This window comes from Fulmarus glacialis, unplaced genomic scaffold (genome assembly GCF_000690835.1).
Source record: "Fulmarus glacialis isolate BGI_N327 unplaced genomic scaffold, ASM69083v1 scaffold42874, whole genome shotgun sequence".
NCBI classification, from domain to species: Eukaryota; Metazoa; Chordata; class Aves; order Procellariiformes; family Procellariidae; genus Fulmarus; species Fulmarus glacialis.
The window spans coordinates 82,263-102,497 of NW_009210680.1; the positions used below are offsets into that span (position 1 = coordinate 82,263).

At 38.5% G+C, this 20,235-nt stretch overlaps 1 protein-coding gene across 2 annotated transcripts in view; it reads left to right on the plus strand.

The window, feature by feature from the left end:
* MEGF10 (multiple EGF-like-domains 10) overlaps positions 1–19,656 on the plus strand; it is a 77,382-nt gene extending 57,726 nt beyond the window's left edge. Inside the window, exons 13-24 of one of the 2 annotated variants that reach the window (XM_009577242.1) lie at positions 1,008–1,154; positions 3,379–3,513; positions 3,887–4,015; positions 7,099–7,227; positions 8,957–9,085; positions 11,657–11,785; positions 12,315–12,551; positions 13,873–14,000; positions 14,169–14,292; positions 16,218–16,262; positions 17,860–18,066; positions 19,042–19,656. In XM_009577242.1, the coding sequence (XP_009575537.1) occupies positions 1,008–1,154; positions 3,379–3,513; positions 3,887–4,015; positions 7,099–7,227; positions 8,957–9,085; positions 11,657–11,785; positions 12,315–12,551; positions 13,873–14,000; positions 14,169–14,292; positions 16,218–16,262; positions 17,860–18,066; positions 19,042–19,202 (1,700 nt within the window). In that variant the 3' untranslated portion in view covers positions 19,203–19,656. The remainder of the gene's footprint in view (positions 1–1,007; positions 1,155–3,378; positions 3,514–3,886; positions 4,016–7,098; positions 7,228–8,956; positions 9,086–11,656; positions 11,786–12,314; positions 12,552–13,872; positions 14,001–14,168; positions 14,293–16,217; positions 16,263–17,859; positions 18,067–19,041) is intronic. The other variant, XM_009577243.1, reaches the window with a different exon arrangement.
* Positions 19,657–20,235: the final 579 nt, after the last annotated feature.

The window sequence follows — 20,235 nt, forward strand, 5'->3', positions numbered from 1 at the left end:
AAAGCAGATAGTGGAAAAAACAAACAGGAAAGTTGTATTTAACGTTGCTGCATTGCAAAGAAAAAAAACATCCCATGATTGGATGATTATAATTAGTGGTTTGTATTATGATTTATGTATAGGGTTCAGGTTGTGGCCATTTTGTAATCAATTTTGTGCCAAAAATGGTTAGACAAAGCACTTACTGACCAGCATCCTTAACACTGTTGCAGCTAAGCATTTTGGAATGCTCACGTGGTGTGTTTGGAAACCCTTTGTGTGTGCTACATTTTTCCGTTTGGTATGAGGCTTAGCAGTAATCAGCTCACCACTAATTAGAAATCATTCTGTGTCCTGCACCCCATTATTACACAAAATTATGTCAGACCTTAGGAATTTTTACATTCAGAAGGAAAAGTTTCTGCAATACCTTTTGTCATGCATTTCCCTAACATAAAATTTGAAAATAAGCTTTTGCTGTTTCAAAACAGCCATTATGGAGGAAGCGAAAGCCATTATTTTGCTGCATTTGAATTACTTTCTACTTTTGATTCTTGTTATTGATATCAGTGGTGAAAGTGAGAGGAACAAAAGACCTTTTTTAAATTTTTATATGTATGAAAGTCTTGGAAAACTATGGAACTCTTTATACTACTGAGAGGTTTGCATTCATCTTTGTAGATCTTTGTATCGGCGGGCAGGAAGCCTGGAGGTAACATCCTGTGGAGCTCTTACGTTCCATGTAAATTTGTAGAAGTGCTTTCCTGTTACAGAACTCAGGATCAGCCCTTATGTGCATCTCGTCAAAACTGGAATACGAAAGACATTCACTGTTCTGGGGGGAGGCAGGAGCAGAGATGCAAGTTTACCTCGCCCTTGTTCTATTTTCCTGATGTTAGTGGTATTTTCATAACCAGGTTTTGTGAGCTGTGTTTTAAAAATGAGTCCTCTGAGGACCAAAGGTTTAAACTAACTACGCATAAAAGTTCTTTACAAAGGCTGACAGTTTTGTTTGTTTATGGTTGCAGGCATTCACTGTGACAGTGTGTGTGCTGAGGGACAGTGGGGTCCAAATTGCTCGTTGCCTTGTTACTGCAAAAATGGTGCATCCTGCTCGCCAGATGACGGAATCTGTGAGTGTGCACCAGGATACAGAGGCACCACATGTCAGAGAAGTAAGGACAAAATAAATGTTTTAAAATCTCTGTTTCTCCCTCCCTTACTTGGAATACCTATGATATAATACCGTAATGCGTTGTTAATTGTAGTATGAAGTACTATGAAACACTCCTTGATTGGACATTTTGTCAAAATGTATGAATATACAGAAATAAGTGTAATCTGAAATTAACAAATGTTTCCAACTAGTAGTGCTCTTCTTGCTATGGTACAACTTTACTTCTATTCAAGTCTGTGCCGTGACGTCGTTATGCACACGACTTTCTAAGAAACACATTTAGTGGGGGATTCCATTCTAAAGTCCAGCATTTCCAAATGTGATTGACGAACATTTATTTTGTAATACGTATTTTGGTAGGTAAATAAGACATGCATGAGTTTCAGAAGCTGGAAACCTTAGCTTCCCGTTGAGTCTGGTAGGAATCATTGGCTTAATTACTGCTTTTTTTTAACATTTATTTTGAAGCAGTAAAGAATGGCCAGTGGGATCAGGTCTCACAGTAAGTGGAGGATATCACAGGTACCCATAGTTGCATTTGAAACATTTGTCTTTGTAAAATTTAAATGTTACAAGAAGAGAGATACAGATGAACTGAGGCAAATCATACCAGAAACAGGGAGGCAAAAATAAGTTGATGTGCAAAATATCTACCCTCCCAAGAAGATTTGTCCCAGCAGTCTAGCTGTCTTCAGTTTGAATTGTTGACGCTGTGAGGGAAAGGTGTTCAGAGAAGAGAAATGTGAGTCCTCTGCAGTTGGAGGGTAGCCCTGTTTTCAGAGGAGGTCTCCCAGAAACAGGGTCAAGAAGCAGGTGGAGTAAGGCCAAGCAGACATGCTACTAGGTCCTCCAAAAGAGGCTTAAAAGACTGGAGACGACATGAAATGATTACTAGAAGGTAGAAGCAGAACCAGAGGAGGATGAAGTCCTAACAGTCCAGGAATGGCAAGATTTCAAGCTGAAGAATGCGATTGCCTATGGCACTACTAAATCCCGCATTAGTGTGGCATTAGTATTCCTTAGGCATTTCTACCTAAGTGCAGTAATTATTCGCACTATCTAATCTCTAAAGGCATTGCAGTTAATCAGTTAATCCAAAGGCAGGCTAAGTGTAACACTATATGTAAAAATGTTCCCTGCGTATTGGAATTGTGCCTATAACCTGGACAAGAGGCTTCCAGTCCGGTGGCTCTCCGAGCCCCTCTCTGATGCACGGTCTGGAGGCCGGGAAGACAAAGGTCACACGAATAATTTGGATCCCAGTCAGAAAGTGCCTTTTCAGTAAACAGGAAGACCTTTTGGCGCTGTTTCACTTGGAAAAGTTAATCTCTCTAGAGAGATCTGGCCACATTACTTGTGTCAAGTATATAATTAAAAGACTGAATCTTGAATAAAATTAAAATGCTGAAAAGATTCCAAGTTAGTTTTCGGCACTGCTAATTGCTTCTGTGCAAGTTACTTCTCTTGGTGCATTACCTAATATTCTAGTTTATTAGGAAATAAATGCCAAAATGGATTAGAGCAACAAAGAAGGAGCTTTTATCCGACAGCCTTTTTTTTTTTTTTGCCTTTTTAAAAATTTGTTCTAAGAAACTAGTGCTTTTAGTATAAAAATAAAGTGGACGACTCTGTATTTCTGGTCTCGTGTTCTCTATAAGTTAGGTGCTGCTTAGCTGTCTGTACAATGTAATGAGTACAGTGAGTACCTAAATGAAAGGATGACTGGAAAATATTTGTATGTTTTTCTCAGTGTATTTGTATTTGTATTCCAAGTTAGGAAACACATAAGAAGTCAATGTTTAAGATGACCCTACTCATCTACAGATAAAACTATGCACTCTATTTTTTTAAATTACTTTTCTTCAAATATGCTTTAAAAGACGTTCATATTTTAGAGGATGTATAATGTATAGCCAAATATGTATAATATATAAAGTATATATGCATTTCAAGCATAACCCAAGTACAGTGTGGGCTGACAAGTAATAGAATGTCAACTAAGTCATTACTAACTAGAATATAGTAAACCTTTGAGGAAGACGAGCAAATCTCCTTTCATGAGTGTAAAGCATTGAACTGTATGAATAATAACAACCACCATTGCAACTCTTGTGTATTTAGAAAACAGAGCTAATTCAAAGTCAGGAACAAGTGCACTGCACAAGTTCACGGCTGTATAGAAAGTGCAGGAAGCAATGACAGTTTGTTCTTTCTGATTCCAGTTTGTTCCCCTGGGTTTTATGGACACCGCTGCAGCCAGACATGCCCCCAGTGTGTACACAGCAGTGGTCCCTGCCACCATATTACTGGTTTATGTGACTGCTTACCTGGATTTACAGGAGCCCTCTGTAATGAAGGTACGTGTTGTAATAAAGACTCTATGGGATGCAGAGACCAAGCACTGTAATAATTCTCATCCATAATTTGGAAACTATAAAACCAAAAATAGTTTCTGCTGTAGTATGTGCAGTTTATAGATTAAGAATCTTAAGCAGGTTTAAGCTGTTTGAACCTTTGATCCTTAAGTATGAAACCCACTGTTTTCTTACTTGTATTATTTGTATAATGAGTAGGTATAATGGGCTTACCAGAATTTGTAATGCCTTACTTTAACATTATACTAAGCAATATATTTCTTGATCCAAATATCGGTTGCTTTGTCTTGAAATAAAGAAAATACACTCTTGTTCTGATAACTAAGGAGTTCTAATTCTGACAACTTGTTCTCAGTATGTCCCAGTGGCAGATTTGGGAAGAACTGCATTGGAATATGCACCTGCACCAATAACGGAACATGTAATCCTATTGATAGATCCTGTCAGTGTTACCCTGGCTGGATTGGTAGTGACTGCTCTCAGCGTAAGTATCAGCTTTTTTCCCTTTATTTTCAGAACAATTAATCAAAGTTCGGCTATTTAAATTCTCTACTTTTTGGTAAAGAAACACTATCTAAGTCAGAAATCCAGACGACTTCATGGTGTATCATGAAGAGATCCTAAACTTTCCTGCATGTCATCAGCACTATCAGAAACACATATGCACTATGATTTTTCTAGTAAGTGGGCTGGAGCATACGACAGGGGGGATCAATTTTCAGTCTTCCACTGTGCAAAGAAGAGTTGTAGAGAAGCTGGATCAGGCTTGTTTCAGCAGTGCTGCACTGTGAAAAGACAAGAGGCAATGCTCACAGGTTGCAGAAAGGGTGACTTTTACTAGATACAAGAAAAAATATCCTTACCGTGAGAGTGGTCAAGCACAGCAACTGTCCAGAGAGGCTCTGAAGTGTCCAGCCTGGAATAGGTGGTGAAATTATCATTGTTGAAGATCATTTGAGTAGGATGTTCGACTAGGTGATGCTAGAGGTCTGTTCCAACATCAAAAAGTCTGTGGTTGATGACTCTTGCATTGCAGAGAGGGTTCTTGACCTGTTGTTTGCTTGTCTGTAATTATTTAGTCTTATCACAGTAGTGTTGTGAACATCCCAGGGCTTGTGTCCTCAGGACAGTCTTACAGAGGTATTATTTTACAAATAAGGAGCTGAGGCACTGAAATACAGGGTGTGTTTTCGTACTACAGTTGCATAGAGAGTTATTGGCAAGACTCAGAACAAAGCCAAGATTTTCTCAGATACAAGTTAGTGCTCTGGCTGCAAGACCGTCCTTATTCTTGTTAAACATCTGAACATTTTTTTAAGAAATTTTTCACTATGACTTTTTTTAAGTGCTTATAACTTTTTGATGGATTTTTCTCTTTCTTCCTTTTACAAATGTTTCACAGATACACATTTTTAGTGTCATTCTACCTCACTCAATGAGTATTGTCTTTGGTATGCTAAACTCAGTGAAGACTTTGTTACTGACTTAAAAAGGAGAAGGGCTAGGCCCTAATTTTATTATGTTTCATGATAGAGTTATTTTATTAAGTCATTAGGCATTCTCCAGATGCCTTGCTGGGTCTATGCAAATTACTAATGACAGGAAAGAAATATCTGAAGCAAAATTCTCACAAGAAGCGTATCCAATTCCATAAGGTAAATTCCAAAATCCACACAGTCTGAAACACATGCATGCCAAAATTTCAGTCAACCTATTTTTATGAATAAAAGAAGCTGTACCAGACATGTCAAAATATGATATGATATGTCAAAATTCAAAAGACATTGTGCTGGGGTTTCCAGGGAGGTGCATTTCCTGATAACATGCCTCATTGGTTTATATCATTTACGGTTTGACTGGTCCAGGTTAACTGGCTCTGTACCAGTGTGATGTAACATCTGGTCAATTTGGAAAAAAACCTTTGCTGGCTAAATTCTGTGAAGTGATTAGTATGCACAACTCAATATGATACCAAAATAAATCTTGGGCCTATTCCTGTGGAAGCCAGTAGCAACAAAGGTCCCTGTTTTTATGGTAAAATAACTAGGTAGTTGGGAGAGTAGGAGAATAGGGGTATTTAGGAGGAGGAGGGACTTTCTCATTGAATCAATAACAAGAAAATGGTGCCAGCAATATGAATGGAAGCGTCTATTGAGGCTGTGCTCATGAACCGTAACAGAGGAAGTTTATTTGCTTTGTATAAAGGCCTTTCGTTCACATGGAAAATAATGATTCCATTAATTTCTTTTGGAACTAGCGACCTTTTTGAAACTTCTAACCTTTCGTCTGTATGTGATTTACATTCCTTCTTAGTTGACCACTAATTTCAAACAAAAAACAATAATAAAAATCATTATAAGGCACAACTGAAGTGGAAACAACAAAAAACAAGCTTAGTACTTTTTTTTCCATACAACGTAGTTTATTTCTTAATTAAGTGAAATTTGGGCAAAGATAACACTTTGCAAAAATACAGCCCACACATAGATGAGTCATTATGCAAACATTTAAAGGATTCAAGAGTTTTTCTTGCTCTCAGACAGGTCTCTGGACAAGCGAATCAGTTCACAACAATAAGGAGTTATCAGCCTTTTTAAACTTACACGGGAATAGAGCTAAGGCTTCCATGTCTGACCTGTTTCTTCTCTCCTATAAAATACTCATGTTGTACTTCCACAAAACTATTTTTAAATTATGCATCTCTTTACTAAAGAAACAAATAAAAACCTCAAGATGCAAATCCTAATCAATAGAAAGGGGCTATTCTTAGAGTACCCTCTGCACTTAGTGATATTCTGACATGAAGAAAATTATCTTGTGTTGTCTCTGAATAGTAATTAGCATTTTGGAACCACTTCACTATTCTAATGACAGCACATAGTATCAAATTCATTCACCATGACATTTTCAAAGCAGTCAGTAAAATCCTATCTCATAACATGTTGACATGATCGTGAGTGAAAAAAACCTCCACTTTATAGATAATTACTTGTTTTTTAGAAATATTATATTGATTAATGGACCCACAGAAGCAACTGAGTTAATTTGATTAAGGTTCAGTCCTGATTATATGCGCCACGTTTAGGCAATTATTTAGAATCTAACAGTGGAAATACAAGAAATAAGCTTAGTCATGGGTCTAAAGATATAGGGTGTAAGATGTGTTTCAACCTTCTCTGTTTATTCTCCTTCACTTTTGAGGCTTAAAAGGCTTATCCCCTTGACTGTGCTCAGTTGCACTGTTTGCAGATTAAAAAATAAGTTAAGAAAGGAAACTTACATGGCTTTATGAGAAAGCAGTCCTAGTTACTGAGTATCGAGTATGTATCACTGGTTTCATTCCCACATTTAATCTTTTCCAGCACTTTTTATCTAGAGCAAAATGATTCCTTAGTTCAAAAACAAATCTGTGGCTATTTGCTCAGAATGGAGCAGCCCCAAAAATGCGTTTAAAAGAAAAACAACAAACCCCAAAGGAAGCAGCGTTCATATGTGAATGTAAGCAGCTCTATTCATGGGTATCAAGAATCTTTGTCATTTGAGATTAATTGCTCTGGGTTGTTTTAGCTTGCCCACCTTCCCACTGGGGACCAAACTGCATCCACACATGCAACTGCCATAATGGGGCTTACTGCAGTGCCTACGATGGGGAGTGCAAATGTACCCCAGGATGGACCGGCCTTTACTGTACACAAAGTAAGTGACTTTTGTTATCCGTTCTTAGTCTATAAATCAGTGACAGAATTTTCCTTCGGTATTTTCACACTTTATTCATTGATTTCTTCCCATGCTGCTGAAACAACACATTACCTCCTTGGTTGCAGGGGAGGCCCCTGTATAAGCACTGGCAGAGTGTTGGCCATTACATTTGGGCTCCTCTGTAGCCTTCCTTCAGAGGAAGAAAACTTTTGGCCGCAGCCGGGCATCCCTGTGGAAGAGTCTGTCGTGTGCACATGCAGAATGAGGGACTCTGACGTTCAGAAGCTACCACTGCAGGTGCACGGTTATGGCTGCAGTCCATAGCATGGATGGTCAGCTCTGCAGGCATTCCCCACAAGGTCGAATGGCGGTACTGTCTAATTCCTTCCCTCTCTGAAAGCTCCCCAAGAAGTACTCTAGCAGCAGGGACCCAGCAACCAAGATTCTGAGATAACACAGAGCTGACTGAAGCCATGAGAATAGCTCCTAGCTTAGCTGTGGCTGCGGTCTACTGAGGCACAGTCCCTGTTGTCACTGCAAAGTGATTATACAGCGTATCTCATATCTGTAATTGCTACCTCCTGGGGGCAATTGCAACAACAGCTCTAGCTCAGCACCTGTAATTCAAATACAGGTATAGAAGCTATATTTTTGAACTTAGAAACTAAACTTCACTAGACTGTACAATTTTTTTGAATTTTCTTCATGTAATTAATACAGTAATACTGATTTTTTTCCCAAGAGCTTTTCATTAAAATAAAAATACAAGCAGTGCAGTGACTGGGTGTAGGTATATGGCACTCATTATATGCTGGGTAAGGGTTCACACAAAGTGAATGGGTGTAGGTATATGGCACTCATTATATGCTGGGTAAGGGTTCACACAAAGTTTTGAGAAATAAAGATTTGTTATAGATAGATATTGATGAAGTTGGCTTCTTATCTTTCTCATATTACAGCTTCAGTTTGGTTTATCTTCAATCCAGGCACCCCCACTGTCTGTAATCTGGGCACAACCATTATCTTTGAACTCAAGAAAAATAAGACTGCTAATTGTGTTTTGCATTCAGTGTTTAAATACACCTTTTTCATAAAATCAGAACTCTCCTTTTCCAAATGAATAATGTCTAAGTGGCAGGAAATAACAGATATATTATAGGGCCGTATGGATGCAGCTCTGGAAGACATTCGCTATACTGGTTCAGCTGTTAGCTATCATGGTTATTTTGCTTCCTGCTGGTGAATAATGATCTCTTTGCGGTGATATGTCTTCTGCATACTGAAATGGTATCTCTCTGAGGAGCTGAGATACAATATGTTATTATTTTTATTTTTTTATGCTTCAACGTCAACTGTGCAGAAAATATGTCCAAAGGCTCATTCATCACTGAACAGACTCCCTGCTTTGGTTCACAAACTGCCCTCTTTCTCCTCCTTCAGATACCTTCCTAAACCCATTTCTTCGAGGAGCCCTTCTTGCTGCCTTCTTCTGAATATCTGCTGTCCGCACAATTTCCCAGCCTCGTTTTTATGTAGTTTTTGCCTAACGTGTATTTTAAACCACTTAAAATAGGGTAGGTCTTGATCTATAGTGTTTATAGAATGCCATGTTGAGTAGCGGGGCTACAGAAATGATTTCTCAATAACATACTTAACCAGAATATTTGCATTTTATTTCTCGAGCAGTTGTTTCACTCCGTTTCGCCTCCCCCTCCTTGTATTGCAGGATGTCCCCTAGGCTTTTACGGGAAGGACTGTGCACTGATATGCCAGTGTCAGAACGGAGCCGACTGTGACCACATCAGCGGGCAGTGTACCTGCCGCACAGGGTTCATGGGGAAGCACTGCGAGCAGAGTGAGTAGGGACGGGGGTTGTTCCTGCCTGATAGCAAATACTAAACCCTGAGCCGACCCTCTGTTGTTTTGGCCACTGTTGTGATACAGCCTCTTGGCTTCAGCGGGAATTTCGGTGGGGAAGGAGCTTCAGGAGTTGGACCTAGGCTTTTTCCAAACAGGTAAAAGCCCGCAGAATTAGTTATTAAGACTGATTATGATTGTGATGGCTGTTTCTTTCAATTTGTAGCTACATGTAAGAAGCATCTGTACTGCGTTCTAGTTGCTTTGGACATAATGCTAAAAAAACCCCAACAACTCTGTCATGTAAAAGTAACAAATGAATCCAAGTAATTGTCATTAGCATAAACCACAGTGAAAACTAATGGCTAGAAAACTAAAGATAAGAGGTACCACATCAATCCCAGTGGATAACATTAATCTTTGCCATGTGGTTTTACAGTACAATTGGATTATAAAAGCCTAATAGATGGCATTTTGTTTTCGTATGTGTGTGATTCTTTACCCAAGAAAATCAAGAGTAACACCACTGACATCAATGGTGGTATAACGTTGTACAGCATTAAAAGAATAATCAGGCTCAGAAGCACAGAACTGTTAGTCCAGCCTCTGCTAACGTTACAGAGTGGTGCTCCCACACTTCACGCATTGTACTGCAGTGCAAAGCGATCCATTCAACGTACTGTTGTGAAGGTTTAAACCTGTCTTTGGCAGCAGCGTCATGCACAGGGCTTTGCTTTTGGTGTGTGGAGGACATTATAACCTATAACCAGGACTGATTTAGCTGCATCTGGATCTGAAGGGCTGTGCAGTGGCCAAAATAGCATGTGTCACACCTGTCACACCTGGCAGCACTGTAACAGAAGGGAGGGAGGCTACCATCCCTATAGACAGACTTTATTCCCTCAGCAGCGGGTCTAGCCCCAGCTGCAATGGGAGTTACGTTTTTAAGGCTAATCAACATCTATGTTGATAATCTATGTCACTAAACATTTGGAAGTGGATTTTTTTTTCCTAAGAAAAATACAGTTGCAACAAAATCTGCATGGTTTAGAGGAATATATTAATTTCAATGAAATAATAGCTGGCAATATGGAATTATTAGCTATGTAAATTTTCTTACTCTACTCTGATGATTTCAATGTTTCACTTCAAAAGAGCAATAATGTTTAGGAAAAGATAAAGGTTTTAAGATCTCTTGATGTCATGAGATCAAAAAATAATTTTGAATACTTTGGCAAATCTAACTTTATTATTATGTTTTATGGATTTTATATTTTATCCTATAATTTAATAATAATGATTTAACAATATTAAACTAAATGTTTTGGTGTTTCTGAATTTGAACATCAGTTTTAAAATTGACTTTTCATTCCAATTCAGATTTCCAAATGCCAAAATATATTGTGGCGTGATGGTTTTTGCCCAGCCATTGACTTCAGTAGTTATAATCTTGTTTTACTGAATGTAACCAGGAGAAGAAGAAGGTATATAAGCGTGAAATTCCACTTGAGTCTGGATTTATCAAGACTGCAAGAACATTTCTCTGGCACCTATTGTGTTGCATTGTCTTGTAAATTATTCTAAAGTAGGAACACGTAAAAGATGAGATAAATTCTTCTAAAGAGACAAAATTAATATAGTTACAAAACTCAGAGAGATTTCAGAAAATTGAGTCTCAGAAGGTGAAGAAGTACCACACTTCCTCAAACCATCAGAACTACAATAATGTAACAAGCCACACAGTAACAGAGGTAGCAGTATAAAAGAGATAATTTTTATCAGTGTAGGATAATTCTCTACCATGCTAATTACATGATGTAGGAGACACTTTGATCAGTAATTAATTATTGTTTTCAAATCATTCTGGGAGAGAAAAAATAATGTAAAACTCTGCCAGTTAGCTTATTCTTCATAATTCAGCATTTCTCTCCTGTAGGTAGTTCCTCAATGTATACATTACAGTATCAAAGTATGCTATAAGCCGCCTAGGACCAGTTTTATTTTTACATAAATGCGTGGTGTATATTAGACTCATTCTTATGGCCCTTATCTCTTGCTCTTTTACCACATCAGCACATCTGTCATATCACATGTCACCAGCCAGATGTCTGGCTCCACTCATATGATTACGTGATTTTTTCAAGCACTGGGATCTGAGTAGCCTGGGAGACCTAACATTCTGGTGTAGAACTGGCACTTTGTTCACATTTTGTCCATTTCTTCACTGTCTTCTACCCTTTTAATCTCTTCTGGATATTTTTTCCTTCCTGATTTCACTGCCTTAGTGGCAGCAACATTACAGGTGAAGGAAAATCACTTCTGAATACAATTTCCTTCTCCTTTTCCTTCTCCCTTCCTGCGTCCACGCACATATGCGGAGAGGTCCTCTTAAGAAAAGCTTTCCCGTAGAGGTCTACCACTAATCGCACATTGCCATCTGCTGGCCATGTACAAAAACGTGTGGCATGAGGAACACATGGTAGCATGTATGGTGCTGTAGGCCTGTAATAGCAAAACATTTAAGAAGTACTGACTATGTCTGATTTTTATTTGCACTTATTTTGCGCAGAATGTCCTCAAGGTACATATGGATATGGATGCCGGCAGTTATGTGACTGTCTGAACAACTCAACCTGTGACCACATCACGGGAACATGTTACTGCAGCCCCGGCTGGAAAGGGGCCAGGTGTGATCAAGGTAAAGTCTAGATGCAATAAAATTATTGTAATTGTTTTATATAAAACTTGGACTAACCTATTAAATGCCATCTCTGTATCATTCATTAAATTAATCTGATAAGGCATGTGTGTTTAAATAGTCCATTCTATTAAATTTTATATGTTCTGCAGATTTTGTAAGTATTAGATGCCTCAGTGATAGTTTATTGGAGCAAAGCACTCAAGTGTAGATTGCATGAAATGTTGTACAGTGCTATGCTGTCCAAAGCTGCTGATAGAGCATGTGCTTTACCTGCTCTGTGCTTTTGCCTAGAGAACGTTCTTACTTTTTCAACACCATGAAAATATCTCTTTCTATGAAGAAGATTAATGGTTTTCCTTAAGGCTAGGATTGTCTTCACATTGGTTTCTGACATGGCTCTATTTTGGCATTATTAAATACAGCTAAATTAGCAGAAAGATTTAGAAGTGAAATACTGTCTTCTGTTCCTGACACATAAGCCTCTGAATTTATGCCACATATTTTCATTTCTTCTTCTATATTTCAGCTGGTGTAATTATAGTGGGGAACTTGAACAGTTTAAGCCGTACCAGTACTGCCATCCCTGCTGATTCTTACCAGATAGGAGCTATAGCAGGCATCATCATTCTTGTCCTGGTTGTGCTTTTCCTGCTAGTGCTCTTCATCATTTACAGACATAAGCAGAAAGGAAAAGAAACAAATATGCCCGCAGTGACCTATACCCCTGCTATGAGGGTCATCAATGCAGATTACACCATTTCAGGTAAGTGACATTTAGAACAGGTTTTTTCCTTTGTCTCTTGACTTTGTGCTTTTTTAGCTGAGCTCTGAAGGGCTTCAGATCTGCCCCTAACAGGGCTTGAATGTGCATGTTTCACCTTTGTGTATTAGCGAGTGCTGCTGTGAGCAGGAACGTATTTGATTTCGAAAAGGGTGTCTACAATTCTGCCTTGGAAGCCTTCCTAGAAAGAGAGGCAGGGGAAAGTTTCCCTCTTTAGGAAGAGGAAGACTGAGACACTGCTCTCAACTGCCTTTCGCAGGGTTACAGCCCCCGAGACCACACTGACAGTGGTGCCGGTGAACTGGCACACGAGACCAGTGGGTTGCGATGGTAGACTTGTATGCGTACCTTTCAGCTATCAGAGGCAGTTCACCTGAGTTCAGAAGAATGCTGCCCCAGCATCTATAGCTGCTTAGTTTGTTCTGCATCATAGTCTTTTAATCTCTGCTTTTGGTACTATGAAGGTGGCTTCCCCTGGTAAAATGTGTTAATTGTAAGGAACAAGTGACCATAGACCATATACCTTGCTTTTCTGTGTAACGTTTTGCACGTCAAATGTTTTTTTGCATTAAACCATCAAGTATGGACATTTCTACTCCTCCGTGCCTATTTTTAAACAGAATTGGAAAGTGTGGCAGAATATGGTTTCTACTGAAACTTTAAATTCAGTGCCAACAGCTTGAATACAGAAGGACTGCAGTAGCTGTAGAAAATCAGGATTTCACACTAGCTGTGGCAAGATTCCGTAGAGAGGCAGATAGCAGAGTGGAGGAGCAGTGCTCCTGAAACAAAACAGGAGTTTTCGACCTACGAAAGTGCATGTGAGTTGGGATGCAATGGGTACATGAAACTTCAGGCAACGCTGTCTTTTGCGCACAGCTGTTAAGGAAGGCAGCAGGTAAAGAAGCCAGCAGAAACAGTTGTCAGAGTCAAGAAAGATGTACCAGCAAAGGTCATGGTGCTCTTGAAGCACCAGAAAATGTTGCTGTGAACTTGATGGTGAAAGTGTCTATAATTAGGACAAAGCTATGACTACAGAGGCAAAAGAGAGCAAGGGACCACAGCAGAAAGAGAAGTTAGCAAGTAACACTTGTGAATGCTGTTTGCTGAAAGTGAGGACATGACTAGTCAGTTACTGCTCTATCTCTCTAGTTTCTTTAAATGAATGCAAGATTTTTAGATTTTTTTTTAAAGAAACTCTAAATCAGATTCTGAAATCGGTGCAGCACTATTAAAAACATATCCTAAGAAAGAAATGCCATTTAATTTTTAGTTGTTCATTTTCCTTTCTTTTTCTTTTCAGAAACCATCCCGCACAGTAATGGTGGAAATGCTAACAGTCACTATTTCTCTAACCCTAGTTATCATACTCTAACTCAATGCACTACCCCACCTCATGTCAACAACATGGACAGACTGACCCTGGCAAAGGTAAAGCATAAAAATCTGGATGCTTCTGTGTAAATTAGCCTTTGGTTTATTTTAATTTGTTCCTAATGTTTCATATTTCGTTTATTTTTGCTTTCTCTGATGATCACCTGGAAATTCAGCAACTTCCCATCAGTTTCAGTTTCTGTTACCTATCTTTCTTTGGAATAGGCAAAAAACAATCAGCTGTTTGTGAACCTTAAAAATGTGGAACCTGGAAAACGAGGCACTGTCATGGACTACACAGGAACACTGCCTGCAGACTGGAAACATGGTGGCTACCTCAATGAGCTTGGTAAGGAAAAAAAAAAAGAGAATGTGAATGTTATTCATTGTGTTTGGGATGGACTGGAAAGCAGGGACGTTTTCCTGGTTCTCCACTCAGGGTAATGCCAGGCTTGTCAGACTGTGTGTGAGGTTCAGGATTAGGGGTTTGACCTTCCTTTAAGGCAGTACTGTTAAGAGATAAAAAAGTGACTCCTTTTGAGGAATGGTGAATCAGTCCCATGCCCAATGCAGACAAGGTATGCAAAATATCTCATATTATTTTTGTAAAAAGATTTGCTTATTAATTAGTTTCATAAAACAATGGGTATTGTACAATAAGGGTCTGCTTTGGCAAAATTACATATTCTTATTAAATAAATAAGAGCTTGCATATATCCTTTTTTTTCTGATCCCCACCAAATGGAATCAATGCTTTAAAAAGTAGTTTCTCAACATCTGAGCTGCTTCAGATGTAAATTCAAGGAGCATCCTCCCAGCTAAACCTCCTGTTTGCTAAAAGACAGAGCATTGTCCTTAAGAAGAAAATTTCCCGAGAAGTGGTGAGAGTCACTGTATCCTGCTTTATGCTGTCTTTTGCTGTCTTCTCATCCTTTCCCAGTCTCGTGCATTCCAAAAAGTCTGAGTTGCACTGACCGTATCTCTGACCAGTGAAAACCTTAAAAGGGACTTTCAGTGCCAGTATAATTTAGATCATTTAATTACCTTCATTTCTGGTCCTTATCAGTATCAGATTCTGGGAATCAGAACTACAGTATGCAGCATTATTTTTTTTCCTGCTCATCCCCAATCTTGGACTAACCACAATTCAGGCTCAGATCTGGTTTTTTTTAGAAAAGGGTTTCAGTCATAATGCTCAGTGTTCAACTTTGCATTTTCTTAGAGCATTTGTACTAGCACTTAAGACTCCTTAGAGATATTGGCTGTGGTTAACCCCCTGCAGTAGATCTTGAGTTACAGGGAGATTCTAGAGGACTGGATGAATGCTGATATTATGTCTGTTTTCTAGAAGATCAAATGGGATTACTTGGGTAACTCTAAGCTGGTGATCCGGGCATTAGTCTTGGTAAAAACAACAGAACAGCTGATACGAGATCTAATAAATAAAGATGGGTAGGAATAAAATTAATTGGTTTAGGTCTCCTCAAATAACATAATTTCGTTCTCGGAAACTATGAATTTTGTTTATAGAGATATTGTATAGATAAAATTATTTTAGGCTTTTATGAGGCTTCTAGCATAGTACCACAATACAATCTGATTAAAAAATTAGCACTCTATAGTATCAAGCAAAGCTATTTGAATGGATTAGTAACCAGGTAGATGCCAGGTCTCTCAAGACGGTTGTCAGGCATTGCTGATCGCTGATGTTTATATTGGGATTTATATTGAGAAAAATCCGTTACTAAAAGATAAGTGCAAACCTGTAGACTTTTAGGTGCTAGGTATTTAGGCCATTCCTGCAGGTCAAGGGACTGGAACAGAGTGACCTTGGACAACACAATGGGAGTGATTAACTTTGGAAGCAAAGTACCAAGAACTGGAGTGAACTTTGCATACCCTGAGATTTTCAGGTCAAGAAGGGATGTCTTTCTGGTAGATGCGGTTTATCCAGCGAAAAAATATGCTTTAATCAAGGAGCAGTTATTAGGCTGGGGGAAACATAATGGCCTGTGACATATATGAGGTCAAACTAGATAATTTAATGGTCCCTTATGACCTTAGCCACCTTCTCTGTTCTACTGTTTGAAAGTGTGCAAGCAAATAGTAACAATGCTTCTGTAACCCTATACCGGGCAGTTTCACAGTGCTTATCGGAGAATTACTCTGCTAAGGTAGAAGTGAGTCCTAAAGCGATTTTTAAAGTTTTAAAAGCTGTTATCTAATCACTTTTCCTTGATTTTAAAACTCTGTTTTTTATATCATTTTTCTCAGGTGCTTTTGGACTTGATAGGGGATATTTGGGAAAGTCCCTGAAAGGTGAGGTTATTTTCTGATGCATTTATAGGAAATGAAGTAGACATTTGGTTTACTCTTCTAAATTATCTTTAGTTTCTGTGTGAAGAGAATATAAAATAATTTTAGACTAAATTATTCCTAGACACTGAATCAATGCATGAAGTTTTTTTGCTTTTTTTTCTTTTTTGAGGGGAGGGCTTTTAAAAAAAAACAACAAACCAAGCCTTTCTAAGTCCCCTATGTGTCACATACCTCAAGCGTTTCTGTAATACCTGAGTCACGAAATGGGTCTATTCTAGACAGCAGAAGGGGGATGGCCCTTGAATTCAGCCTAGTGAGCCAGGCAAGGATGCATGCTGCCTCTGATGAAAGGCTTTAAAAGACAGCCAATTCCTCTTGCAACTGGCATGGTCAATGTAGGACTGTATGACTACAAGCCTGCAGTGATTCATCACGTTCACTGAAGGCCTTTGGAAGGCCTATTCATATTTTGAATGTGAATACATAGAGAGCTTCAGAAATTCAGGGTAGTGATGATATTTTGATCTTTCGAATTATCCAGTTTTCTCATAAGACTTTAAACTGGACCATACTGGTGTGTGTCACTATTTTTGTTACATGATTAAGGTATGCCAAGGGTGACTAGAATGCCTGGATATCCAAACAATGAAAAAGTGTAGCTAAGTCCATATGAATAATGAGTTAAATACGTAGACAAAAGCAGCTGGTTTGTCACCTTGTGTATAATATGGGACAATTAAGCTGAAGGAGTGATTTATTATAACTGACATTTCCTGGGTTTAGAGAATTAGGGGATGCCCAATTTAAAATATCTTAAAGGAGTCACAAAGTTATGAGCTCCTATACACTGACAGGTTCACCAAGGTCAGTCTCATGCTGGATGTTCAGAGTCGGGAACAAACTGAGAAAGTGTCAGCTCTAAAGCTTAAATAACACAGCATATTGCAAAACAACATAGAGAACAAAGTAACATGGACAGCACAAATCTCTTCCCAGCATAAGAAAATGCGTCTTCTCTTAAACTACAGTTATTTGTCCTTCAGTTAAATTCTGAAATGACAAGCCACCTGATGTTTCCTTTTCAGTTCTCCTATGTGCACTTTACCAACTTGTAAGAAGCTGGTTACTGTCTTAATGTGGCTGTATACTCAAACTCTGCACCAAACAGGCCATCCCTAGAAGTCACCTTACTATCTGCTCAAACATTGCTATTGGGAACAGTCTTAGATCACTTATTTTAATAGTGTCCTGAGTTCAGCACTTGGAAAGGCAAAAAGTATTCTGAAATGCCTTTTAAAAACTGATTCTACACATTTTCTGTATTTAGTGCTAGCTACTATTTTAACCAGAATTGAAGGTGCTCAGACTTTGCAATAGGAATTTGCTGATGGCAAGATCAAGCCCATAAAAGAGCATGGCAGTAGAGGTGCTTTCATTAATTGCTTTATAACAATTTTGAAATGTTATGACTGGTTTCCATTTAAATACTCATTTATGAGTGACTTTTTAGAACTCAAAATTGAAGAATGTCCTGTTTAGTAGCAATGTCCATATAACGTAGCATGCTTGAAAGAGTAATATATTCTTCTTTTTGCAGATCTAGTGAAGAACTCAGAATACAATTTAAGTAATTGCTCATTAAGTAGTTCTGAGAACCCATACGCTACTATAAAAGACCCACCAGCTCTTGTGCCAAAAAGTTCAGAATGTGGATATGTTGAAATGAAGTCACCAGCACGCAGGGACTCCCCATACGCTGAGATCGCCGGCTCTGCTTCAGCCAATAAGAATGTTTATGAAGTTGGTAAGTACAAAATCTACTTGTAGATGTTGAAGTTTAAGAACAAAGAACACAGGACTTTTTTTCTTCAATCAGTTTAATCAAAACACATGAAAAATCTCTGAAAAAATGATGATGTGTTCACATTCTATTTTCTGCTCAAAAGGTATAACAACAATCTCATTCTTTTGAGATAAATGGTGTAATTCATAAGAACAGAGTTTGAAATAGCTTCGGCTCTGTTTTATAACCTAGAGGTACCTCTGAATTTTCCTGGTTTGAAAGCCTTTCTTTAAACAACAGCGTAAGATAAGCTTAGCATTCGATTGCAGTATAATTCAACTCTAGATTAGGCTGTTAAGTACTGAATGCAGCTGGAGTAACTGTATGGGAGGGATAGAAAAGATCTGTTTCCTCCTCTTGATCAGAAAAACCAGCATCTTCACCCACAGACATAGCATTTCACTGATATGGGCCCTGTCTAGTTACTGCATTACTGCAGTTACAGAAAACTTTGGGGTCATGTGGAATGGTAGCTATCCTAATGGTCTCTGGACTGGAATAAACCGTATGTCACGTGTCATAGGATACCATTTTCCTTTTCTGTCCCCAATTAGAGATTCCTCTGAAATCCATCAATATCCCCATTGTGTTTCTAAAGATTTTTATAAAATACTGATTAAAAGCCCCAAATTTGGGCTTTTTTTTAGTTTGTCCACACACAAAGAAAGATGCTGGTCCACTTGCTTCTGTCAGTAAATACACTCATGGCAGGCAGGGCCCTGCTGCAAGCCCACAGGTGTAACTTAGTGTAAAGCCAAAATACCTTTAAATCAACCTTTGTTTCTACACCTGCATTTCAGGACTCAGCATGACAAGGAATCTTTATATTGAAGCAGAAAGGAGAGGTATTTTATAATGCTAACTGAAATTAAATACAGTGTTTGCCTTCTGATTGCCACTTCTAGTGTTGAATGTATGTGCTCTCTTTTATCACAGAACCTACGGTGAGCGTTGTCCAGGGAGCATTCAGCAGCAGCGGACGTTTCAGCCAGGATCCTTATGATCTTCCAAAAAACAGCCATATTCCGTGTCATTATGACTTGCTACCAGTTCGAGATAGCCCCACATCCTCTACGAAGGAGGTCAGCAGTGAATGACCCCAAAAGCTGGTCTGTAGCACAGTGGGACTTTCAAGGGGCAAAGTGGCATGGTTGTGCTCCTTCCTCTAGTTTACCATCATATTTGGCTCCTAATCTGTCCAGCAGACAATTGCTGTACATTAAACAGAATCTCAACATGAGGTTTGTGTTGTGTATACAAGTGACAGATGGACAAATGCCACACTCTGGGGATCCTAATCATTCTTTTTTCATGGCAGTAAATTTTATAGAAACAGGTATGCAACACATTTATACTGTAATATACTGGCTTAAAAATATTAGTTTGCAGATCAGTTTTGATAACATCCCATTTCAGCGACTTTAAATATAGACTTCATGTTTGTCGTGTTTCAGAGTAGAAATACTCCCAGGACAGTGCAATTTACCAAATATCACTTTGTACAGGTGATCTGATTCACTAGTTACGTAGAAGACAAACTGCCTTGCCAAATTTTACCTTCCATTCTGATCTTTAGTCAAGACATATATAAGAAATAAGATCATGGGGATAAGTAAGCACAATACTGCAGTTGTTTGGGAAATCCATCATCAGGCTTTTTTGTCCGTTACTGGTGGTGGGCATACCTTGCTTGAATAGTTTTGGAGATAAAAGCATTGCATACATCAATATTATATGCTGCCTCAAGATCTCTTGGTACTCTAGACTCAGCACCAGTCTTCAGCAAATCTTTTGCTACCGTTCAACTCCATATGTTGCAGTTCTGACCACTATTTCTGCCATACACAACTAATAATCCATAACATATCAGTAATTACTTCATAAAATATGTAAATTAAATCAGTTTATTTTTGTCACCATGGACTGATTATGTAAGGAGTGGACAAAGGTGATGACTGCTGTAAATCTTAACTGCAAGGAAAGGTTTACATTTTATAAAAGGTAGTAATAATGACTGTAATATAGGATAAAAATAGTAGTGTTCTGATTTTTTTTTCTTAGAAATAACTAAGCAATCTCTGTGCATACTTGCTAAAAAGGCACCTTTTCTTTTTTATAGTTGATGTAGGG